This window comes from Ornithorhynchus anatinus, chromosome 8 (genome assembly GCF_004115215.2).
Source record: "Ornithorhynchus anatinus isolate Pmale09 chromosome 8, mOrnAna1.pri.v4, whole genome shotgun sequence".
NCBI classification, from domain to species: domain Eukaryota; kingdom Metazoa; phylum Chordata; class Mammalia; order Monotremata; family Ornithorhynchidae; genus Ornithorhynchus; species Ornithorhynchus anatinus.
Window position 1 is genome coordinate 16,072,211 of NC_041735.1, and position 27,080 is coordinate 16,099,290.

General features: G+C 42.2%; 1 protein-coding gene across 2 annotated transcripts in view; it reads left to right on the plus strand.

The window, feature by feature from the left end:
* CDH4 (cadherin 4) overlaps positions 1–27,080 on the plus strand; it is a 678,282-nt gene that overhangs the window by 543,873 nt on the left and 107,329 nt on the right. For both annotated transcript variants that reach the window (XM_029071066.2, XM_029071067.2), the window contains one exon: positions 14,643–14,815. In XM_029071066.2, coding sequence (XP_028926899.1) covers positions 14,643–14,815 — 173 coding nt within the window. The remainder of the gene's footprint in view (positions 1–14,642; positions 14,816–27,080) is intronic.

The window sequence follows — 27,080 nt, forward strand, 5'->3', positions numbered from 1 at the left end:
GTAATAAATATATACAAATATGCACAAGTGCTGTGGGGAGGGGGAGGGGGTAGAGCAGAGGGAGGGAGTACGGGCAATGAGGAGGGATTGAGGGAAAGGGAGGGCTTAGTCTGGGAAAGCCTGGAGGAGGGGAGCTCTCAGTAGGGCTTTGAAGAGGTGAAAAGGCTTAGTTTGGTGGGAGTGAGGAGGGAGGACATTCCAGGTCAGTGGTAAGACGTGGGCCAGGGGTTGATGGCTGGACAGGAGAGAATGAGGCACCGTGAGGAGGTTAGTGGCAGAAAAGTGGAGTGAACGGGGTGGGCTGAAGGAGGAAAGAAGGGAGGTGAGGTAGGAGGGGGGTCAGGTGATGGAGAGCTTTGAAGCCAAATCTTCTATTCGATTTAATTGCCCAAGGCCATCGAACAGGCCAGTGTGGCTTAGCTGGGGTGAGAACCCAGATCTCCTGATTCCCAATCTTGAGCACTTCCCCATTTTGCCAAGGGGAAAAATGGAAACAGAGACTGTAAACTCATTATGGGCAGGGAACATGTCTGCTAATTTCTCTTGTATTGTACTCTCCCAAGCACTTAGAATAGTGCTCTGCATAGAGTAAGCGTTCAGTAAATACCATCGATTGATTAAATAGTGGATTATTGAGGGAAGGGTTTGGGACTTAGAAACTGGATAGTATCTTCCTAACCATGGGGATAGATAGGGCAACTATAACACACTGTTCCTTTGGTGGCACTGTCATTCATTACTGAAGTCAAGAGATCATTTATTGGATGCAGTATGACCTGGATTGTGAATCCCCAGGTCTGTTCCTAAACCAGTGAACAGGAACTAGAGTATATGAAGGTCTTAAGAACCTCTTTGGGGCTATTCATTGGGCTGTGCCTTCACCATGGTATACTTATCCCAGAGGGTTTGAAGGTGTATTCACATTACTTCAGAATAAACCAACCTTCCCTCAGCTATGCCAAGATACCCTTCCTCCCACAATCCTTCCTGTATCTTTGTCAACTTTGGCTCCTTGACAAAAGAATGAACAGGATGAGTCAAATAAGCCTCCTGAAATTTAGATAAATGGTTCCTCTAAGATGCATTTTGGACTTCAGCTTTAGCCCAAGTCCCACACTGCAGTTCTTCACATCTCTATCTCTGTTTTGATCTCTAAAATAACATTTTCCTAGATCCAGTTTAGGGAATAGTTTTGTCCGTATGGAACCTAATGCTTTTAATGTGAGGGATTTGGTGAGATCTTCAAACAGAAAAATGTAAAAGGCTCTAGACAACCCTAACCTTGTACCATATTGTTTCTCACAGAACAAGCGCTTTCTTTTTATTTGCTGACTTTTTCGGTCTAACATGCCACTGTTTGAAAGTGTATCTTAAAAGGCCATACTTTACTCCCTACAAATAATGTTCTGCTTCTTTGAACTTTGTCTCCACCACCAAGAGCACAGCTAAGTTTAAAAAATGCAGCTGGAAGCCTAAACTGAAATTCCCCATGCCCCCAACTGCCTTAATCAGCAAAGTTCTCTCTCAACCTGGAGAACTTTCCTGTTGCACATAGACAGAGCTGGATTACTCCACCGTTTTCCTTCTGGGATACATTATATGGTTGGGGACCTCAAATGCCCCTTATCCTTTAAAGGTACAACACCAAGCGAACTTCTGAGCTTTCCATCCTTTCCCTTTACCCCTATTGGTTCCCCAAAATTGTCGACTCTTTTGCCTCCCTGCAAGCCAACACTTTGAGCTTCTGAAGTTTATGGTTCCCTGAACACCAACTTGCAGAGTCCCAGAGGGAAGTTGCAGAAGGCTTTTCAATAGCAGACCCACGCCACCGAGCAGATGGCCTTTTTCCTTTTATTTTTGGTGGTGTTTCCCAACTAAGGATCAGAAGCAATTTTGCCCCCAACCTTGGATTGAAAAACACTAACAAATTTTTCAGCATCAGAGACAAACCTCCCAAGAAAAGAAACATCATTATTGATACTTCTTAAGTTAAAAATGTGGTAATTAAAATTCACTGCCTTCCCTAACCCTATGCAACTATTAGCTGCTACATTATGAATTTTGAAATTGATGTCATTTAAAAAAATTAAATAGCTGGGAGTGAAATCTACACGCTGCAAATGAAGTTAGAGAAACTCTCATCCATATAACACAGGGTTTTTTTCCTAAATAGATTATTCTATTAGTGGGCCCGTTTATTTATTTATTTTATTTCTATGCCAGTAGAGATCCCCTTGAGAGATTAATACCATGGACTAATGCACAGATGGGGCCAGATACTTGAAAGTCATCTGAATATTAAGAATTTAAATCTTTAGCCTCAGTGATTTGAGCAGAAAGCCAATTATGGGGCTGAATTAGTTTTCAAATTAAACTGCAATTTAAAGCTTGTGAAATTAATCCTTTAAGGCACACAGTTGCAGTTGTACATGAATTTATATGAAGAACTCAGACTCGCCGTTCTTGGCTTTTTTTCCCCTTTACCTGTTAACACAGTTAATAAAGAGATGCTCAACACCTTGAACAATATTCCCAGTTAAATGAAAGGGGAAGTGCTGACAGGTGATAAAACTGTAGGAAGAGAAAACATGAAATGACAGAGTTTCTACTTAATTGGCTGTAGGGAGATTTGGTGGGCCAGGGTGGCCCAAGGTGAGAAGTTTGCTCTCCTTCAAGTTTAAAATTTTCTAGTCCAAACACAAGGGGTAAATGTGACTAAATCTAGCCACCAGTTTTAAAGCAAATGCTATGTGTTTGCTGTATATTTGTGTGAACTGCTACTAATTCTCAAAAAGGTCCAGTAAGACTGTCAAATCTCAGGACATACTACAAGCTCTTGGTGATAAAACACTCTCTAGATTAGCTGCCTCAGTATTGTTCCTCTATTTTTTTAACCCAAGAAAATCCAGAAAGTAATGGGAAAGTAATGCACTCTTCTATAGTGTAGTTGAGAGTGAAACAAGCAGTGTTACAGTCCTTCCAAAATTACGGCCAAAACAGGACAAAAGGAGTATTAGATGCTTTGATTCATCAGATTTTCAAAACAGTCACAGTCAACAATTCTATTTGAGTCATCTTTAATTAGGATATGCATATATAGTAAATAGGAGTTATCACCAGTGTAATTTATCTAAATATTATCGAATTCCTTTCCAAACAAAATTGACCTGAGGACAGGAAACTTAGTATGTTAGAAAACAGAAATTATTCCAGTTCTTCCATTTTACTGACACAATCAGTAGTAGGGTTCTCCAGTTCAAAATCCTTCTTATTCAGCATCAAATGGATATTTCAAGTCGTAGCATTTGAATAAAGGTTAATGTCATCCCTCCCCTTAGAATTCTCAAAGATAGCTTTGTTGTCATTGAATTTTGACACTTAATGAGACCACGGCCACTCCATTTTCTCTCTTTTTATCCTTGCATAAGCCAAATTTCTTCTGGGTTTGAGGCAAGAAAATATAATTTGAGAACCATTATCACTCACAAGCATTTACTTTTTGTGAGCATCTTAATTTTCTGAAGAGAGTGCATCAAACTAATACCTTTGTAGAATTATTCATCTTCCCCTCTGAATCTACTCCATCTCCTACATGGACCCTTCTCCATCCCAGCAGTAGGCCACACTGAGTACAGTCAACATAACTCAACCAACTACACCTTGTCAGTAGTCTAGACCATGAAACCATGTTAGTAATATTGACAATATTAAGTGGTCACCTGGTGCAGAGAACTGTACTAAGTGCTGGGAGAGAATATACATGAGGGAATTAGACATGGTCCCTGTCCCTCAGAGGGCTCACAATAATCAGGTGATCTGAAGCTCCCAAAGAAATGTAGCTTTTCCCAGTTTACACAGCCCAGACAACTTTCTTCTGTAGAATGCCTGTTTTGCACTCACTACGAGGTCTTGATGAATGAATAAAAACAAATGTAAATAGAAGGATTCATTTAGCAATAAAAGTAGAGGCTTTATAAGAGAAAATTATTCTTGAGGAACCCTCCTGCGTGGTTGGAACTTCTCTGTAAATAGAAACAGGAGAGCAGTAGCAGTGTTTCCTCATCTGTCAGAAAGTGCAAGTGCCAGCCCCATGAAAAATGATTTCTGCTCCTTTGCTTGTAGGGTAATAAATTTGGCCTAGAATAACAATATGGAGTTTTGCAAATTCTGTTCAGTCTCAATAAGAGCTTAATTCACTAAGAGCTTAGTTTACTATTATCCAAGGGCTCCTGGAAATCTTTTCTGAAGAAAGGTTTTTGATTTATCTTTGTGCCTGGCTAGCTATTTAGGATACTAGGAAGGAGCAATTTAATGAGTTTTGAGATGAATCTTGAAGTTCAGGCTAGGGGAGCCCTTTGCCAGAAAGCCCAATCTAAATTTTTAAGAGAGATCTGAAAAATGTGGCAGAAACAAAAAACAGGTACCTCAAGTTCTTAGTATGATGTCGTGTAAAGTTTGGGATGAAACATGTACAGCTAGGTGGCTTGACAGAGATCAGTATAAAAGGCATGCTTTCTACTCTTAAGGGATATCTAAAGAACCTTTCAATAGGCTGTGGCCTGTACTATGTGGTAAAGAAGGAAGAAAATGTGGTCTGTCATTATGGAGGGGAAGGGAGTTCCAGGCCAAAGGGAGGATGTGGGCAAGAGATCGGCAGTGAGATCGATGAGATCACGGTACAGTGAATAAGTTGGCATTAGAGAAGTGAAATGTACAGATTGGGTTTTAGTAAGAAATTGACAAGGTAAGGTAGAAAGGTGTGAGCTGATTGAGTGCTTTAAAGTCAATGGTATGGAGTTTCTGTTTGATGAGGAGGTAGATGGGCAATCACTGGAGGTTCTCTGATTCTTTCCCACACCTCATCTGTCCTTCAACTTCTTCCTTCTCATTATGTTGACGCTTCAGAATTTGGGTCACAAGGGCCTGGCATCCTATATAAACTAAGCAAAGAGTATGAGAGGTATGGCACAGTTTTTAAAGAAGAAAAACCTAACACCTGAGAGAGACACCGCTCCTTGTTTTCTATTCTTCCATCACACAACTAGAACAAAATTTATGGTCCCTAGCTGAAACTACCATAAAGGACAACCCAGGCAATTGCAGCAGGGCCCATTTCAGGTTCTGCCTGTGAGATCCAGGCATTTTTGGAGTTCATTCATTCATTCATTCATTCAATCCTATTTATTGAGTGTTTACTATGTGCAGAGCATTGTACTAATACAGCAAGAGACAATCCCTGCCCACAATGAGCTGATGTGAACCCAAAGCATAAATAAAATCAACTGGGCTCCTAAGCCTGTAACTTGAAGTAGGCCTCCCTGAACTCTCAAAGAGAAGTTCTGGCCCTAGAAATTCAAGTCTTTGGGTACCTCAGTCTTGAAGCATCTTCTCTACCTCTTTGCCTTCCTCCCTTTACATCTTCCTCTCTCATTTACACTATAACCCCAAGAAAAAGTAAGGGGGGTGGGTTGGGGTCAAGGCTGAACTTCCTGCCTGGGGTCTTGAAGCAACTTAGTACTCCCCTGTTGTCACTCCTGCTTCCCCATGCCCAGACTAAGGGGCATTGAGTTTTAAGGTTGGGGGTCATTTATTCTCTCAAACATTAGTGAGTCTTCTAAATCCATACTACACTCTTTCTCATTGTTACATGCCCTCTTGCATAATTTTGGTTCAGTTGCTTCTCGGTCATTATTTGGAATCTGTTACCAAAACAGTTGTGGATTTTTTTGTGATTTTTTTTAACCATTTGTCTTTCAACTTGGAGGCATTCCTCTGTGGACCGATGTAGTTTAGACTTAAGAACTGTAGTTCTTTCTTTGGAACCTGCATCAAACTTCGAGATCTCATTCTATCTAGAACGCCAGCCCAGGATTCATCTGCTCACCTGTTTCTCTTCCATGAAGAATGTCTATTCATGTATTCCACTGATCACTCACACAATGCATTATCCATTTTAAAGTCCTCTGCTGTCTACCTGTACTGGATGATTTACCATCCTGTCTCTGTATTTACCATCCTGTCTCTGTTCTGTCTCCTTCCCATATTGTACTAGACAATTGACCATTCTGTCTCCATTCTATCTCCTTCTAATACTCTGCAAGACATCCTGTGTCCATTTAATCTCCTTCCTGGGGCAGATCAATGTTAAATTTGGGTAATGATGTGTCAGTCACATTACCCTCCTAAGAACTGGTTCTGAATGCAGGGTGGAGTTCCAGCCAATGCAAGGGGGTTGGATGGGATTTTGGGTGCGCACTGGAAGAGTTGCAGCCCAGTGAAACGTGGAAATGCTTGCAAATAATGGTACCAGGTTCGGGACGGCTCGTGGCTGTTCATCACTCGTACCCCGTGGGGTGAACGGGCAGCAGCTACTTTCCGCCCTTTCCTGCTCTCTCGGTTCGCTCTCTTGAGTCTGTTCATTTCTACACCAAGGTCACGAAACCCTCTCATGCAATTGTGAGATAAGAGTTGTTTCTCTGATAAAAATCCGTAACCCTAACCCACTTTATTTTTGGCTTATTCCTGGTTTTGGATTGACTTATTAAGAGTGACTGAAAGTTGTTTGAGTCCAGGGAGCAATGTGGATGGGAAAATTCAGGGAAGTGCAGAGAGTAAAGTGGGAACAGAAAGGAGGAGGGTGCCTTATTATTTTTCCCCTTAGTTTTCTCATGGACTTTCTGATGTTTTGTACATATTTTGAACACTTACAAAATTAAAGAAAAAGCTCCATTTCAAGCACCAATTAAATGATCTTACTCGCCTCCTTTATCCACCTAGCTTTTCAACCGTGTTTTGTGACACAAAAGATGCAACATTTGTTTCCCCCCAAAAAAAATCATATTTTCTACTCTCTTTTGACCCTTCAATAAAACAAATTTTTTTAAAAAACTTTCCATTAACAGAGTCTTAAAATCCCGGCTCCACAGCTAAAAAAGAAAAGTGATTCCTTACCTTCAATGCAGCTTTTTACATAAGCAAGGTCTCGCCCACCATCCTTGTTATCGAATTAGTTATTAAATTATTTCGCTCATTATCACTTAGCAAGGTCCAAAGTATCCCGGGAGGACTGGGGAGAGATACGCCACTCTTCTCTTTCTTTGCCATACCAGACCACTTCTGTTCCTGTATGTTAACAAGAGATTGAAATTGACAAGATTTGTTCTGGAAGAAGCACTTGCAGCTTCAATTTCAATTTCAATCCCCAGCCAGCTCGCAAGAAGGCAGCCTGCAGAGAGACTGAAGCAATAGGGCATCTTCATACGCACCTTCACATCCCTAATTCAAGAATCTCAGACCCTTGATGGGCCCAAGTTCATTCATTCAATCGTATTTATTAAGTATTTACTGTGTGCAGAACACTAATCGCCTGGAAAGTACAATATAGCAATAAAGAGAGATAATCTCTTTGTAGTTAGGGGTTTCAAAACTTGTAACAGCCATTCTAATCTGAATTTATTTTTTTTCCTTTTATTCTTGATGGCAAATCTAAACAGGACATTTCAGGCCCTAGCGGGTAGGACAGATTTGGTGCACAGTGGAGAAACAGTTTTTCAGTGTTGCAGGTTAACTCTTCCCCCATGTAAGGCAGGCCTTCATAGCTAGAGGCTTGTGATTTGAGGGAAAAGAAGAGGGAGGAGGGACAGGTTTCATTAGTTCAAAGCCATTATTAACTCAGGTTAATGAAGATCTAATGTAATATGGCTGTTGCTACATGCTGGCTCATAATGACTCAATCCTTTTCTATGGGGGGATGATTAAACTAAGCATCTTGTAGGTCAAAATTAGACTGCAAAGGTTAACCAACCTTTAATGATTCTGTAACATTCAGGGGCCATTTGAGATCATCCAAGACACTTCTAAATAACGAAACTGTTTTATTTCTGCAAACTCCGCATGATGAGTTTGAAGGTTTTTATCCCAGGCATGGACCAAGTGCTAAAAATTGTGGCATTGATGCGTAACGTGCAGAAACCATGATTTGGCCTCTTGATCTATGTCCTGTTTATTCTAAGTCCATTGATTGCCCATCAATCTTGTTCTTAACCCAACTTTGGGAAACGATGACTATCGTTAAACAATTATTTCTGAACTTCAAAAGGGAGGGGGCAAACTTTTCTTTCCAGGATGACTTGAATGTTATCCTTTCCAATAGCAGAGGGACTAGTGGTCGAAGTGTGAATAAATTAGCTCACCTCACAAGGTCTCATCCATTCCCAGAGTCGATGATTCATGGATGTAGCAGGCCCCTGAAATGTTCTGAAAATTTAATTTTTCTTATTATGCTTACAGCAATCTCTAAGTTATGTGTTCAAAATCTGTCTCCTTCTTCTTTGAAGCTCTGCTGTAAAAGTTTCACATTTTCCAAGTTGGACTTGTCCCTTGGATAGCCCTGAAGTGACAGATGTGATATAGAGATGCTATTTATCTCATGTGGACAGGTGCTGCCTCTTTATAAAGCTGTTTCCTCTTCCCTGCCCCATCATCAGTTGGTGTGCCATAAACATCCCCCAAATATGGTCCCTGATGAAAGAAACCACTCATTAAAACTCAGTCTTTGCAAATAAAATCAATTTTTCTGTGTATTTTTTGAAGTCAATGAGACTTTTTCAATGTACGGTAACTTTAAAAAACCAGGGATTCTTTATCTTGGATGAAAAACAGTACCCATGGTAAACAAAGATCAGTCAGTCAATCATATTTCTTGAGTGCTTATTGTGTGCAGAGCACTGTACTAAGCACATGGGAGAGTATAGTATAACAATATAACGGATACATTCCTTGCCCATAATGACCTTACAGTGTAGAGGTGTAGTAATATGGTTATTTTAGCCTGGGCACAAGAATCAATCAGTAGTATGCACCGAGAACCTACTCTGTGCAGAGCACTGGACTGTTTGCTTTGGAGGGTACAATAAAATCCCACCCATTTCCTCAAGTAGATAAGAAGGAGTGCTTTTCATTCACCTAATTTAATTTCCTCTGGATGTGATTTACCAAGTGAACTATGTGATCTTATAAAAAAAAAATTCAATTCACAGATAATAAAATTAGTAAGAAAATGGCTCCTGGCTTTAATACTTTAATACATTTCACAACTAGATTCAGATTTCAAATTCATAGTCCCTCAGTTTTCCCAGTGTGGGCAATCACTAGTATTTATTGAGCCTCTATCCTGTGCAGAGCACTGAATTAAACTTTTGGGAGAATAACATAGATTTAGTAGACATGATCCCTATCCTCGGAGTTTACAATCTAATAATAATAATAATAATGTTGGTATTTGTTAAGCGCTTACTATGTGCAGAGCACTGTTCTAAGCGCTGGGGTAGACACAGGGGAATCGGGTTGTCCCACGTGGGGCTCACAGTCTTCATCCCCATTTTACAGATGAGGGAACTGAGGCACAGAGAAGTTAAGTGACTTGCCCACAGTCACACAGCTGACAAGTGGCAGAGCTGGGATTCGAACTCATGAGCCCTGACTCCAAAGCCCGTGCTCTTTCCACTGCGCCACGCTGCTTCATAGGAGAGACAGACATTGAAATAATTTACAGGTTGAGGAGAAGCAGCAACAGCATATAAATAAAGGAATATAAGTGAGCCCATTGTGGGCAGAGATTGTCTCTATTGCTATATTGTACTTTCCAAGTGCTTAGTACAGTGCCCTGCACATAGTAAGTGCTAAAAAAATATGATCGAATGAATGAAAGGATGGTTTGGGAGAGTGAGAGTGGGAATAAGTACCCAAATGCTTAGAGGGTGAGGACTCAAGTGCATAGCTGATGCAGTAGGGAGGGAAATAGGGTATGGAGATGAGAGATTAGTCAGGAAAGGCCTCTTGGAGGTGATGTGATTTTAGAAGGGCTTTGAGGCTAGGAGAAGAAGTGGTCTGACAAATGTGAAGAGGGAGTTCCAGGCAAGAGAGAGGACAAAAAATAAGAGGTCAGAGCTGAGAGAGAGAAGAGCAGCAGGCTGGGTTGTAGGTGGAAAGGAGCAATTATGTGGAGAGAGCTGATTGAGTACTTTAAAGCCAAGACCATAAGGAGACAATTTAGGTAAATATTGTTTCTGCAAGATACCTAGCAACTATTCGCATTTCAAATGAAATGACTCCCTTGTAATAGAAAGGGTGTTGCCAATGCTACCATGGTACCCTTCTGAACAAAGATACCCTGGCCACCAGGAATGAAGAGTTCGGTTTTCCACAAGGACAATAACAATGATAATTTGGCATTTGTTGAGCATCTGCTGTGTGTGGAGCCCTATTCCGAACACCAGGTTAGATAAAAATATAAGCAGACAGGACACAGTTCCTATCCCACATGAGTCTCCCACTGAGAAGTCAAGAGGGAAGGAGATATCTCTATTTTTATTTTTCTGTGGTCAGGGAAAATCTCAGGAAATTGAGGCACACTCACTCATGGTCAAACAGCAGGCAAGTTGGGGGAGTAGGGATAGTGTCTTAGTGTCTCCTGACTCTCAAACCCATGCTCTTTCCACCAGGCCAGGCTGCTTCTCAGCATGAAGCAAAATAATATCCATGGAGTAGTTTAGAACTTGGGGGAAATCTAGCTCTTCACAAAGTAGAGTAAGTAGTACCTTGCCCTTTTTCTCTCTGGAGAGGCTCAAAAGCCAAATGTCATCTTACCAGTGAAGTTTGTGCATCCCTCCCTAAACCCCTGGCTGTTAGGCTGGTTTATACCCAGGAGAAGCCCACAATCAGGCAAGAGTTAGGTACGTTGCCCTGGAGCTCCATAGCCAGAATGAATATGTTCTTCCTCAGAAACCAAAGCAGCCCACCTACAGACCCAGAGCCTAGCGCCGGCTATGGTGTCCAAGGAGAATTCAGAAGCTGCCTTTATGTTACTGGGCAGAAATCCTAAAACTGCGATGCAGAGGTTGAGGGAATCAAAACATTTTAGAGTTGATGTTCCATGTTGTCAATCATTTTTAGTAATCACAATCACAATTAAACTGCCAGTCCCAGGAGAAATGGTGCAAAGGAAAAAGCTTCCCATTGGAAAGCCAGTTAGGAGCAGTCATACATCTGAAAAGATTTCTTTATCTCATTCGGCATACAGTATAACCATGCCAAACATATTTTCATTTGAGTGTTATGGGCTTTTCTTCTTAGTATGAAAAGTTAAAAATTGAAAATACCTCACTAAGTGTTGTTGAAGTTAGGGCTGGTATCCATCAAAATGGATTCTCTCACTTCTTTTTTGCTTCTTTCCTTTCACTTTCCATTAAATTCAGGTTTTGACATCTGCTTAGAGATATATTTTTCAATAAAGTACATAAGATAAAGCAAATGTCTAATCAAACATATCCAAGTGTCGCATATTTTCCATTTCAGCTTTTCCACTTCCTCCTCCAAGGGACCTTTATCTGCAGCAATTTGTTTATCGTGCCTGGGTTCTGGCAGAAGGACAGGACTTCTGTGTAAGGATGTAGAATGTAAGCCCTTAGAATTCTTTCACTTCTGGATTCCTTTTTGCAGTGGCCAAGTCATTAAATGAAGAGATAACTAAAATGAAACAGGCCATTCAGTCCACCTTCTTGCCAGGCTAAAGATGCTTTGCTCATCACACCTGAATTTCAGTTTCCAAGCTCCATATTTCTCAGGTTGAAAGCATTTTGAACCTGCATAATGCTTTGTGCCAGGATGGTTTTTAATTTCTGTGGGAAAATAACGCTTTGGCCTTCTTTAGGAAACTTCCTCCCAACTTTCTGAGGATTTGAGCATTTGTATCACTGTTGACTTCCCATCACAACCTTATGCAAAATTTATCCAGGTGTGCCAAGCACTCGACCATCCTGAGATATGGTTGTATGCATGTCAATCTTGCCCAGTTGGGATGAAAGAATATTAAATCTCAGTATTTCCTGGTATTTGCCTCTGTATCTGTGACCGGTCACTTTAGTCTGTGGTCAAGGAAAATCTCAGGAAACATACAGAAATCATCTTTTTTGAGCAGTGCATGACTTGATTTCTTCTTACCCTTTCAGCTCTTCCTTCATCCCTTCCTTTAAAACACATTCTCTCTCTTTCTCTCTCCCACTCTCCCATTCTAGACCCCATCTGTCTTAGGACTCACAAAGCAGATGTGAGAGCCTGCCCTCAAAATCCCCTACTCAACTTTGTCAAAACTGTAATTTTCTCCTTCATTAATACATTCTGCTGCCTAACTGGAGGGAAAATGTATGTGTTACAGTCTCATGGCTGTCAGAAGAGACTGGTTTATGCTTCCCAGAGGAAATGAAAAGTAGCTGGATCCTTTTCAGGAAGCAACCATAGCCCAGTGAGTACTTATTCTCACTGCGGGGGAGTTGTCCATTCAGACTTTTCAACACGGTCATTTACCAGGTGACTACAGAAAGAGCCATTTCAGGTCTTTGAAGGTTTGGGCAGATGCTAAGACACCAGGAAGGGGGAAATCATGACTTCTGCCAGATTGTAAGCTCCTTCACTCGATCATAGGCTCTTTGAGAGCAGAGATCATGTCTACCAACTCTATTGTACTGTTCTCTTTCAAATGCTTACTACAGTGGTCTGCATACAGAAGTACTCAATAAATCCATTGATGGATTGATCCTGTGAATGAGCATGAATTCCCTTAATCCAGATAGTTCTGTGCCCTCCTTCACTGGTAAAGCCACTGGTAAGGATAATGGAGGTAGAGCTCCCTTTCCAGCCTTTTAACTCTCTAGGCAATATCACTGCAACTGGAGGAAGCTGTCTCAGCAAGTTCCTTGAATATTGATCTAAATGCATCCCAAATTGCATCCCAAATTGAGTCTCAATATAAGAACAGAGAGGTCAAAGAGCAGCGTGGCTTAGTGGAAAGAGCACAGGCTTGGGAGTCAAAGGTCACGGCTTCTAATCCCAGTTCTGCCACTTGCCAGCAGTGTGACTTTGGGCAAGTTACTTCACTTCCCTGGGCTTCAGTTACCTCATTTGTAAAATGGGGATTAAGATGGTGAGCCCCACGTGGGACAACCTGATTTTACCTTGTATCTACCCCAGCATTTAGAACAGTGCTTGGCCCATAGTAAGTGCTTAACAAGTACCATCATCATCCTTATTATTACTATTCAACAGGGAACCTAGAAACATCTCAAACCTGAAATTTCAAGGCACATCCATTGAGCACCTAGCCATGCATCTTAATCTTCCTACACTGAAATGCTGGGTTCTAAGGTTGTAATTTTACATTGAACAATAGAGAGCATAAAGAGGTCCTTCACCAAAACTTTGTCAGGAGTTGGTATATCGTGGTCATGGACCAAAGGAAGCGAAAGTCATGGGATCTGAAAGGAAGTGGAAGGAGAAAATGATTCCATGCTTAATTTCTCCCCTCCACATCCATTTGATCAAACTACACACAAAGTAAAATCCTTAGTTTGTTATTTTCTATCACAACTAGAATTGCATGTGCTCAGAGTTCCCTGAAGTGTCTAAAGTCCCCTGAGGTATGTCCTTTAAGAACTTCAGTTCAGAAACATAAGAAAACAAATCTACTTGCTTTCACTGGAGCACAGCCAATGGCTTTTTGCCTCCAAGAGGAACTCTACATTGTGGGGGGGGGGGACAGAATTGAGGGGGATATAGGAGGGAGATCTCTTTTCCTCTTTGCGGAACTGCAAGGGTCCAGGAATTCCAGAAATATGTTTGGCTGCATTTGTGACAGTTCCTTCCTCACTAGACATGCAAGAAGCCACATCCCTTCACACCTAAAAAAATACTTGTTTCCTCTTGTCTTCATTCTCTGATAGCCACAATAATAATAATAATAATAATGGTATTTGTTTAGCATTTACTATGTGCCAAGCACTGTTCTAAGCACTGGGGTAAATACAAGGTAATCAGGTTGTCCTGTGAGGGGCTCACACTCTTAATCCCCATTTTACAGATGAGGTAATGGGGGCACAGAAAAGTTAAGTGACTTGCCAAAGGTCACACAGCTGACAAGTGGTGGAGCTAGGATGAGAATCCACATCCTCTGACTCCCAAGCCTGTTCTCTTTCCCTTAAACCATGCTTCTTCTCTAAGCCATCTTCAACTCCTCACGTCCTGATGGCTCCTTCTCCTTTGCCTTCAAACACACCCACGTCTCCCCTATTCTAAACAAAACCTTCTCTTGATCCTGCTGCACCATTCAACTATCGTCCCATTTCCCTTGTCCCATTACTATCCAAACCCTCTGAAAGGGTTGTTTGGTGCCCCCACTGTCTCCACGGCCTCTGCTCCAACTCCTTCCTTGACCCCCTACATTCCGGCTTTTGCACCTTAACTCCACTGAGGCCACTCTCTCCAGAGTCACTATTGACCTCCTCCTTTCCACATTTGTCCTAATCCTCCTCGAGCTCTCAATTGTCTTTGACCCTGTGTGCCACTCCCTTCTCTTTGCGGCTGGGTGATGGGGGGGTGGAGGGAGAGGAAGGGAAGTCAGAAACATTTTCCCCCGAGTCCTAGAAATTCATTCAATCATAGTTACTGAGCACATACTGTGTGCAGAGCAGTGTACTAAATGCTTGGGAGTGTGCAATATAGCAATAAACAGACACACATTTCCCAATAGCAACTTTGTGCAGATTGTTTCAATACCACTGTTGGGGACTCAGTTTTTCATTTTTCTTCAGGGACCTACGTGATGACGGTGACAGCAAATGATGCCGATGACAGTACCACCGCCAATGGCATGGTGAGATATCGCATTGTGACCCAAACCCCGCAGAGCCCTTCGCAGAACATGTTCACTATCAACAGTGAGACTGGAGATATTGTCACAGTAGCAGCCGGATTGGACAGAGAGGTAAGGTTGAGGATATTGGCGGGTGTGGATGATATTTGTTTTACAACCGAGAGTTCTCAACTGCAGTGTTAATTTGACTCCAGAAATGATAACCTCTCCCAGGAAAATGTTCCAGTTGTAAGAAAAACCCAATCCCCTTTCGTAATTTGTGTTTTCACATCAGCAACCTGTAGTTCCATGTGTAGCGTTCCCAACCTCACTTTATTCTGCATAACTTTTGCTACACAATTTTGAAATAATCAGAAAAATGGATCCTGGTGTGCCTACATTGTCCTGCCTTAAAGTAATATACTGAGCTTCCTGGGGAGAAAATATAAAAGATAAGTGTGTAGTATTTTTACCACCAGGCACATGTACTTAGTCCCCCGCAATAGAAAGTGTCTGTAAATTTCCATCAGTTTACTTAAACCATAGCCAGATTAACTCTAGCAACTGGGAGCAGGGAAGGCATGCTGCTGAAAAAGATACATCCAGAGTGATTCAGGTCTTGTCTCCAGGGTAAATATATCCCTGGATATTAGAGAATACCCCAGATTTTAAAGGACCATTAATCTGGGGAATGTGGGATTAAATAGGGAATCACAATTATCCAGAACCATTATTAACGATAGACAATTGATTTGTTTAGTGACCCTTGAGATTGAGCATAAAGCAGCGAAGGAGAAATGTCCGTTGGTGAATATAGCCAGGATTCACACTGGGGTCCAGGGCACCCTATGACAGACAACACTTTCCAGGGCTAGCTGGGAAGGACTCACCCAGGGCAGCGCAGTCAGGGGCTTGTCTGAGTGTGTCTTCTCCCTGGAGATATGCCCACCACAGGCAGCTTTTCAGGGTAATCCTTTGAAGACTGAGAGATGCCACTGATGGACCTGGGCCAAGGGAACGTACAGGCTTTCGGAGATACGTAGTCTTTCCATTTTGAAACCAAATCCATTAGGTCCTCTTCAATTCCCAGTGGTGCTCATTATCCAAATGCAATAAGGTAGATTCATTTGGCCCATGTAGGCTCATTTCCGGCCTGGGCTATAGGCCATTAAATTTTAAAAAAAAGTGATTTTCCCTCTCCTTCTGGGAATGAATTTTCCCACATAGCATTTGTGACTTCCCCAGGCTCATTGCCACATCATTGTACTGTGGACAATCAGACTTTTCACATTCCAGAACTTCACGGCCACTGGGGCTGTATTGGTCACCTGCAATTCTCTATAGTCCAAGCAGATGCCTGAAGCTGCCTTTACCACAGGCTGGAAAACCAAACAGGAGTTTTCAGCCTCCCGACTCGGCCACTCCATTCAGTCTGGCAGGCATGTTTGCTGTGGGCCTGAGAAAGACTGATGATAATCGTCAAAATAATTTACCCCGGATAAATCACTTGACGTCCACGACCCCATGAAAATGCCTGTCGCATAACAAAGCAAACACTGTGGTCTGTGGCTGTCTTGTTTGTTTGCTCACGCTGAAACAGCTGCTTCCCGACACAAGGCTCTTGGTTTTACCCTGACTTTTCTCTGGGTTTGTTAAATCTACAGATGCCTCTGAGAAACGGGTCTCTAGGGGATTTGAGGGGGTAGTGGTGAAGCAAAAGAATAAATTGAGAGCTGGGCTGCTGATAGGCAACAACATCTGTCTTTTAAAAATGTTGCTTTCTTGTAGCAAGTCTAATAGAACAAGAAGTGCCAGAATATCCAGCATGCTGTGTTCAGCAGCGTGAACATCTGGTGAGGTAAAAAAGCGAAGTTCTGCTTCCAGGCGTTTTAGATAGCCAGTTGTCAAAACGTCCCAGGCTCTCCTCTTTGGGTTTTGGCTTCATTAAGCTCTCTTGGGGGGGGATGGGGCATGGGGAGGTTGCAGACTAGCATCTTTCCTGTGTTCCTGCCCTTTCCCAGGAGTGAATTCTGAGTGCTAAAGTGGAAAAGAACCCTTATTCACACTTTTCATTTTGAATTGTGTCAAATACCTTTCCTAACATTTCCAGGGAATCACAGGTAAATTATATTGCTCTTCAAGATGCTATATCCCCTAGATTCCTTTGGCCCATTTCTATTGTTTCACTGCCCCTTGGCTTTTTGGCAACCCTCTCAATCATCTTATGTACTTTTAAAATAGACTATAGGACAGCGCCCCAATTCCCCATAATTAATTATCCAAAAAGGGCTGGAGAGATTTTGGAAAACTCCCAAGTTCCCTGGAAATCCTTCATTGGTCCTCTCAGTGGTTGGCTTCTATTTCCAGTTGGGACATTATGAGCCATTTTTTTCTGCTTCCAGCTGTGTCAATGCACATTGGGACCCTTGAGAGGGGGTGGCAGGGTCTAGAAGAAGTGAGTTAAAATGAGAAAGAGAGAATGGACTCCCTTTCCTCCCCACTCCCTCATTCTCCCCTAGCCCAGTACAGGAACATTTGGTGGCCATTATGTGGTGCTCTTGTTGCAAATGTGTTAGGACTGGAACAAAATATCCATCACTATCTGCCTGGAAGTGGACCAGCAAATATGTGCTCCTGATAACTAACTCAATCATCAGACAGCCACTACTCTTCCACTTGCCCTTCAAATGCCTCAAAGATGCATGATGATGAGGAGCAGTGGGAATCAGGGCAAAGTAAGTGACATGCCTAGAAGATGGTGGAGGCCAACCGCTTTCCTCTCTGCTGTTCCTTCTGTGCCCCCAGGAGCTTGAGTCAGAAGTCTAGGACTCGATACATTTTCTGTCTAGAAAGAAGATCTGAACGGACCATTGGTAATGGCTTGCCTGGCCTAAGTGGGTGACAGAATCCACCATGTTTTTTTCCCAGTGGCCTTGGGCTCACAGGCGAGTGGGGAGGAACGGAGTAGGGAAGAGACCTCTATTGTCAGGTCGTGGTAGGGAAGCTCGTAATTGGTGGGGTCTGCCATTAGGTTGTGGAGAGTTACTACTGATTTCATTCAGTCACTACTGGTTTCCCTTCTTGAGACCCTAAAATCTGTCGAGATTACTGGTTTGCAGGGAGACGTGGAGCGTTGGTATCTGAACAGTTCAGAGATGGTTTCTCAGTCTATTTGAATATCAGTCTTCCTCACCTTAGCTTCAAGGCTGCACTGAGGTCACCCAATTCCAGATGGGTAGTGAAAGAGGGTTCAGGCTGGATAATGAGATCCTTAAGGCCTGAAAGGGACCACCATGAAAGCATGAAACTCTGCAGAAATACTGACAAGAGGCTGGTGGCAAGCCCCAAGAGGGTCTGATGCCAGAGAGACATTGGAATCCATTCCAAAGCAGAAGGATTTGAGGTGGCATGGGGCTGAACCTCTCTCTGGGCTGCCTAGCTCAGGAGTAGAGAAAGGAGAAAGAAGAAATCAGAGTTAGGGTTAGAGTGAGAGGGCTGTTGCCAAAATAGAAAGGAGAACATAAGAACTAGCTAGGGCAGGAAAAGAAAAGCAAGAATGCCCAGTGAGATTGGCTTTGTGCAAAATCTGACAAAAAAAGACAGGGTGCCCATAGCAATATTGACAGGGACAGAAACGTACTGTTTTTTCCTTTTCAAAAATCTAAGAACAAGATTCAAAGGGAGCTTTTCTGAGGTTGGTTATGGTATTTGTTAAGCACCAGAAATAGTGTGGCCTAATGGAAGGATCACGGTTTGAGGGCCAGCGGACCTGGGTTCTAATCCTGGGTCTGCCACTTGACTGCTATGAGACCTTAGGCAAGTCACTAAACTACTCTCTCTCTCAGTTGGTACAGTGCTCTGTACATATTAAATGCTAAATAAATACCATTGATTGATATCTATACCTCAGTTTCCTTATTTATAAAATGAGGACTAAATACCCATTGTCCCTCCCCTTATATTGTGAATCCCACATGGGTCATTGAGTCCAGTTTGCAGATAGTATATTTACCTCAGTGCTTAGTAGAATACTTGTAACATAGTAAATGCTTAACCACAGCCTCAATTGTGTTTTTAAATTTCTATTATCTTTATTCTTAGCAATTTATGTGCCAAACATTGTGCCAAACACATCCATACTTCCCCAGCTATGGAAAGGATGAACAAAGGTCAGGAGAATAGATATCTTTCCCCATCAAAGGACAAAAGCTCAGAACCAGTTTGTCAGAATCAGTGCAGCTTCCTTGGCAATAATTTTTTTGAGTCTCTGTTTGCTGACAAAGCTCTTAATTGAGAGTGTGGACATCAGAAACAGTTGCATTGACGATTCCACATCTGTCGTGGAAAAACCTGCCGATGCATGGGTTTTTGGTTTTTATTTTTTGAAAATCTCACCGTAATCCTTACCCGACCTGCCCGAGAGACCCGAAGAACGGTGAATTTTGTTGGTGTGGATGGACATCAGGAAGGGATTGGCAGATTCTGTAGCTGCTCTGAAGATGCCCGATAACTAACCTAGAGCCAGTGGCATTTTCAAAAGTCTCTGAAAAGATATCTGTAGTAGCGCAAAGCCCTAAACCTTGTTTTTGTGAGTTCAGATGTGCGAGGATGCCTCTGCAGTGAGTTGTCAGAGTGCTCCTTCTGCACCCAAGGACAGGGTTGCTACAGAGGAGAAGGACAGGGGCCAATTTTATGAGCAGGTGTCAGAAGGCATTTGGGGACCTTGCTTGCTCCTGGGTGTGCTGGGAGGAATGTTAGAGTAGGCTTACCCATTAGACTATGACCATCCATTTCAGACAAGGTTGCCCTTCAGTATTTGCAATTCCACATTCACTTTCAGCTCGAGACAGACTAATGAATGGTGACAGCGCATCATTCATGTGTATTGATTGGCCTCGTGAAACAGAGTAGGTGACCAACCGGGTTACACTAGGTAAGCACCATCGCTCTGCAATCATCTTTTTGACTCATCTGACGTAATTGCAGAGCAAGAAACTTTATGAGATCTCGTTATTCGGTTCATTTTGATCTTTTACCACCAAACAGAAATTCTGATTCCAAGAGACTGAAATATGAGACTCAACTTCTAGGGCTGCCTGCCTCTTAGAATGTGTCTGACATTGAAGGTTGAAAAATGAAAAGCAAAAGTATTAAAATATTGATGGCTTTAAAGTTATCTTACCTGGATTCCATTAATCTGGATGTAAATATGGCTACAAAGCTCTATGTCCATCGACTCATTGTGACTTTGCCTAATTGAATGGATCCCTAAGGAAGATAAAGATAATTGGACTGCATTTTATAAAAAAATAAAAAATTATTAAAGAAGACCAGCTAGCCAAAGTTTGATTTAAGCTGCTCTTCGCATGAAGGTGGAAAAAAAAGCTAAAGGTGGAACAAAGGCGCATAGGTCCCAGTGATTGGGGAAAGAAGAGAAATGATTGGGATTTTCAATTTAAAGAACCCAAACTTCAAAGCCACATTGAAACAGCCAGCTTGCAGGAAAAGGTTAAAATCAAACAGCTTTTCTGAAGTTGGCAAGAGTCAAGCAGATTTAAGAGGATTGTTGGAGAATATACTTTGAGTAGGGGGAAAAAAATCAGACATTGATTGTAGCGTGGAATATGAGGCTTAGCAAGAAAGGCCGTAAAATGGGAGCTGGCTGAGTTGTAAGCGAGGGAGAAAGCCAGACGATTTTACAGGCTAGGCTGCAATTTGCACAGGTGACAACTGATAGCTCCTATTTAACGGGCTTTTCTGCTTAATTTCTTGGTGTGTGCATCTGGGAGCTCCTCGCTTTGCCCATGAAATATATGTGGGGTGGGAGAGAAGGGGAGAGAGAAGGGTAAGTTAGAATGGTTTCTTTCCCGGAACATGCAACTCAGAAACTGCAGTGAGGATCTCCATCTTCTGAACAGCAGTCTTTATTTTTAATATGCTGGGCTTCTCCCTTTGCCATTAGGGAAATGACCGACACTACACAGCAGTCAGCTCTTGCTCTCTCAACCCCTGATGCCTCTCTGCAGCCAGAGCAAAACCAACCTTCTCATCTGAAGCCAAGTGTGCTGACCAGACTTGGTATTTCCACTCCTAGGACTCACTGATTTCTCTGGTGGTAAAATATCCATCTCAGAAGCCTGGTAAACTTTCACCAGGTCGACAACACAGTCAATACCAGCCTCTGAGGAGAGCTGCTGCTAAATATTTTATGAACCTGGACTTAAAGCATAAGAATACAGATAGGAAGGAGAGAAGAGAAAAGTCTGATTCTGTACCCTGCCAGCAAGCCAATAAGTGTCCAGACATCTCAAATGTCATCCAGACTTATTTGAGATAATAAGCATTTCAGCTACCCAGCACTCAACGAGAAACCAGGATCAACTTGTTGATTTTTGCTAAAGGAAAAGGCACTTCTGAGTTTATTTGTCTTCATGATAAGGAATCCACAAAGCAACATCCAGTGAGTGCCTGTGTTGGAGTTATTTTTTTTTACCCCCAAAATGATGGGAGCTCTCTTTTCCCCTGTAGCTTGTTTAAAAATGCAAAAATCTCAACTCGGGTGAACACACTTTAGTTTTCTGAGCACTTTGTATAGCTCTATAAATTATTTATTTACATTAATATCTGTCTCCCCCTGTAGACTGTAAGTTCACTGTGGGAAGGGAATATGCCTACCATATTTTAGTCTCCCAAGCACTTAGTACAGTGCTTTGCACACAGAAAGTACTCACTAAATACAGTTGATTGAGCACAGGGCATTGTCAGTTTCTTTTGGCCAACCAACTTAAAGATTAAAGCGGGCCTGTCAATACCTGAGATTGGCAACTTTTCCTTCCTCTATTGGTACTAAAATATGTCCGACTTTTTGCTCCCCTAGTCTCCCAGGATTAGGGAGATTCTGAAGGTAAACACTGCCACTTTTCTGGGAAAACCCAGCTTTTAAGAGCCTCCTAGAATAAACAAAGAAATCCAGTGTATCTCTGAATGACTCTCATCCTGTCCACTGTGGTGAGGAGATTGTAGCCTGGGCAGCTGTAGGAAATGCAGATTTAAGGGCCGAGAACACAAGCATTTGAGGATGAGGAAGCCATTTTGATTGAGACCCTCTCCACCTCATTAAAGAGTGACTGATCAACTTTCTCTGCCTGTGCCATCCGCTCTCCTCTTCAAGAAGGGCTATGGTGACATCTGTTGTAGATTGATCTAGAAGGGTCTTGACATGTTACAAGTTATACATGAGCAAATCTATACAGATCAGGAGTTGTATATATTGAAAAAGGACAATGAAGGAGGGGAAAGTGACATTTAACTCGCTTGGCTGCATTGCATGAGTTACCGTTTTGTATTTTCTCCCCCAGAATTAGCCATCTCAGTGGAGCAGCAGTAACTGACATGAAGTTGGTAAGGGCTTGTCATCTTATGACATGCCCCATCAAATCTGAGCCGTGCTTTCCATCACCTATCAAAGAGCCCTTTCCTTTAAATAAGAATAGTGCACAGAATACTGTTGCCTTATTCGAAAAAGAATTCTTTCCCCATCTAAAGATTACTTCTGGTGACTTTCATTCAGCAAGTCCTTGTAACTGAAATGAAAATATCCTGGGTGTATGTGTGACTATGTCAGTATATGCTTACTTAAATATCAAATTGGTTAAATTATTCAGTTCAACTGTAAAGCCTCCCCATATTACAGAAGCATCTCCTGTCAAAGAAAGCTGATTAGCTGCAAGTTTCTCCACAAACCTGAAATTTACTGTGGATTCTAGCTTGTTTTTCTAAGGTGAATGAAAGAATTATTTCTTTTTCCATCCCTTCAAGATGTACTTGCTTTTTCCATTACTGGCAGAAATGACCTTTATCCAAAAATTATTATTAGCATTTCAGCTGATCATTGAAGAGAACTCAATTCATTAACCCCACTCAGCATCTTAGAAAAGTCACTGCGCCTCCCTTGAAAGGCCACAGAGAATCTGAAAACATTAGAAGGCGTTATGAGAGATGTTGAGTGTGCTCAGAGATTTCTAATTTACCCGTGCTCAACTTGAAGGGGTAGCGATGGTTTGAACCCTAAAGGAAGGGGATGGATTAAATAACCATTCACCACTGAGGGAACTGACCTCCCAGTGTCTTCCCACCATTTTGAGGTGTGAACATCTTTGATTGCCCTGTGTACAACTAGTAGAGATAATTGAGTCCAATATGGCTGCAATGAGACATTTCCTGGCCATATAGAGTGGTCTATGAGCCGCTGTCTCCTTCTGGTCAGGTGGAGAGATAGGGAGGGAGGATAAATCAGTCAATTGTATTTATCGAGTGCTTACTGTGTACAGAGCTTGGGCAAGTACAGTATAATAGAGATGCTAGACATGTTCCCTGAACACAGTGAACTAAGAGTCTAGAGGAGGGCCCAAAGGCTTCTAACCATTTGTCAGATTGTGCTTCTTATCATTAAATTGTTGGCAACCCTTGCCTAGGTGATACAAGAGCACTTGGTAATTCTGGGTAACTTCAAACTGCAAGAGAACATAAGCTGCAGCCCACTGAAAAATTTATTCTGAATCTCTCTAAATACACAGGCTACTAATAGTGTTAATGACTTTAGGAAGAAAACATTACAGAAAAATACTAATAGAAAAACAGATTTAAAGTCAGAGGAAAGAGCTGTGTCCAAAGGGAGAGAGTGAGAACTGAGTCAGACAACAGACCTTGCCCAGCAGCACAGTTTAAGTCCTTCTGACATTTTATCTTTCGGCTTGTTTAAAGGTGTTTAAGAGAGAGAGTGTTTTGTATATATACAAAGTAAACCAGCTATAATATAGTTGTCCTTTTTGTTTGAAGAGGATGCTACTGACAGCAAGAATTTATTCATGCATGCTGATGTGGCGGGAAAGTCCTATTCATGATCAATAGTTCATTTCTCATAGGAGGCATGGAAAGCATGTTCTCAAATCTGGAACTCTTGGTATTTGGGAGGCTTGCCTATCACTGGGCACCTTCTGCCAAACCAGTATTGGACTTTACAGTGTATGGTCGCATCCCTTGTATGTATGCATACACTTCCAGCTTGCTGCCAGGGAAACACTGATTAATCTCTCATATCCCCACCCTATTTCCTCCCCACTCCCACTCATCTAAGCAGTATAGTACCCTCCCTTAAGGGTTTCCCCTCCATGTGGCACTTACCTACCAGTCTTTCAACTCGGTCACTTCCCCCTACCTACAATTTATTTTTGTGCTTTTCTCCCCAGCTTGTGTCTGAGCTCCTTCCAGAGTAGGATCGTATCTACTAATGTTATTGTACTCTCCCAAACCCTGAGTCCAATGACATGCACAAGAGTAAATTACTCAATGGAGAGTATTGATTGATTGATTGTCATCCATAGGGTATAGTATTTCAGCAACTTACCCCAGTCCCCACACTTCGGGGGCCCATCCTTGGCAAAGAAGGAGCAGAGCCGATCAGGAAGAGAACAAAGCGGTGTTTGCTCCGGGGCAGAAAGGCAGGTTAGTCTCCTTCCCCACCACAGATGAAATTGAGAAGTAGAAGCTCCACACCAGTACTTTCTGCACACTTTGATAGGTTGGTTTGTCCATTGCCGTCTTCCTTCTCTACCTGTCCTTTTGCTTGATAGTTTTGAAGCAGCCAGAATTGTCACTGACTTTTTGATTTCTGCACCACTATTCAATCAATCATATTTATTGCATGCTTACTATTCATTCATTCGTATTTATTGAGTGCTTAATGTGTACAGAGCACCGTACTAAGCACTTGGGAGAGTACAATGCAACAATCAACAGACACATTCCCTGCCCACAAGAAGCTTTCAATCTAGAGCCGGGGAGACAGACATTAATATAAATAAATTACAGATATGTACATAAGTGATTGTGGGGCTATGCAGAGCTCTGTACTAAGTGCTTGGGAGAGTACAACACAACAATATAACAGACACATTCCCTGCCCACAAAAATCTTACAGTCTGTTGAGTTTCTGGACACCTCCAGTTATATTTTTTCCAATTATTCAAGTATTCCACCACATTAACAACAGTGGGATGGTTTATTCATTATTCAGTAGCAAACTCCCAACTGAAAGGGGGAAAGGGGAGGGGGAAGCTATTAAGTATCAGAATGGAAAGCTCACTGGGTCCTTAGCATAATCTCTGAGGTTCTTTTTTTTCCATCTGAGCTTGTTTTACACTGGGGAAGGGTGTATCAATCCAACTCCCGTCATAGTAGCATCCACCTAGCATAAAACAATTTAGTGTTTCCCTTCAGTACATCACATACTCTGATGCCCCCTTTTCCTCTTGGAACAGATTATTTTATAAATCTGCACCAGGTCAAGTGAAATAATTAAACACAAGCTGGCTCCACTAATTAACTTATCCACAGACCATTGTCTGTTATTAGCATTTATTTAGTGTGTTAACACTTCACTTTCTAGTGCTTCAGTAGTTGGTTTTCTATCAGAGTTGGTTCATTTAAAATGTAGCTCCTTGTTTATTTTAAGCTTCCATGTTGCTTTATTTAAACCATACCTTATGATTCTATTTTTTATTTTATTGGATGTTTATCCTCAGAATATATATCACCCTGCAGCGACGAGTCTTAGTCCTCTGACAAATGAAAAATGTTGAGAAAAATTGATCAATTGGCAGCAGAATTGCTTTATTAGGCACATTAACTCTCCCCTCTTTGACCCTGCCTATATATATGACAATAGATGGAAACAATAGATGCAAAGCTGTAATATTCACAGAACCTGATAGACAGCATAGGTTGAGTAGACCAGGGTTCCCAAACTTTAATTTTGAGAGAAGGGGCACACTTAGAGGTGGAGCTTGGAGGGGGCAGAATCTTAATCTTGAGGGATTTGGAAGGAAGAAGTGGAGGGAAAAGGACTAGGGAAGCGAGTGAAAGTGTAAGGGGATGGAAAAGGAAGGAAGAGTAGAGAAAGAAGGGAAAGAAGAGGAAGTAAAAGTACAAAAGGAGGAGGAGAACCTGCCTTCCAGTTCTCAGCAGGCAGTGGGTCCAGATGTGAGTAGGGCCCTTCCCCTCTCACTCCAGAGCCATCTATCTAGCTGCCGCCTACCTGCCTCACCCTTGCCAGATCGCATCACTCACAGAATCACATAAGCCCCATCACCACAGGAGCCAAGCTCCTGCTGTACCTCTCGCACTCTGACCCCAGCTCATTCCAGCCTCAACTTGTGTCTCAGGAACCCTGGCTTGTGCTTGAGTGGCAGAAACACCCTATCCCCATTTGCCCCATGAGGACCTCAGCCACGCCCAGCTCTCATTCAGATGATGGAAAACCCAGCCCCAATCTGCACAATAAGGATCCAAGTCCACGCACACACTGACTGCAAAGATGCAAAAACTCGAGCCAGACATCCCACACAGGTTCCAGGACCATAAAGCCAGTTTGGGCCATTGTAGCACCAAGCCTGAGAGAGGTAACTGAATTCAGGCCATTCCCCAGACCTTGCAATCCCTTGGTTCTACAGATAAACCACTGCACCAGTGCAGGAAACACACATATGGGGGAAAACTAACTCCACTTTAACAGTTCAGAAATAACCGTTGTCTGCTAATACGTGCCTCAGTAAAGGTGATCCTCCATAGTTGATTTCCAAATCGCCTCACTCCTGGAATATAGTCTAACATTGCCAAGTGATTGGCCTTGCTGCCCGTCACAGAAATTCAAGGCTAATAACTTTTAATCACTGAGGTTTGTCCCTCTCATCCCATGATCCCAAGATCACAGAAATCCACCCTTAGGAGCTACAGAGTTAAAAGGAATCTCCCTCAACCTCCCCTTTATGTTTATTTTGAAGCAATCCAACACCTAGTTCAAATGTGGATTCACTGCACCATTACTTTCTCAGGCTCCCCAGTGCAGTTCTTCAAACTATAATGGGGAAACATCTCACCTAGTGGCTGCGCTAATAGCAGAATTGCTGATGACACAGAGACACAACATCCAACTCCTTGAACAGTTCAATCAAGGTCTCTCTGGGGCCATACTAAATGCCAAGTGGCAGGACATGATCCCAAACAATGAAGTTCTAAAATGAAGTCTGTCTACAAGCATTGTAGCTATGCTCACCACAGCACAGCTACACAGTACAGTCAATTCAAGAAGGGACATCCTTTTTTCTGTGCACAAGGTAACCCAGGACTGTAAGTTCTGCATTAGTGTTTTCAGTCATACACCCACCCATAGCCAAATTTCATGGCTTCTTTAAATATAAAGGATAAGAATGGGGTGGGGTTGGGTATGTATATATGTATATGATGTTCTCTGAGTCTCCATTCATTTACCCTGGAGCACTTTCCCAAATGATATATCGTGTCCTTGGATGCACATGACACAGTTCAATCACATACTACC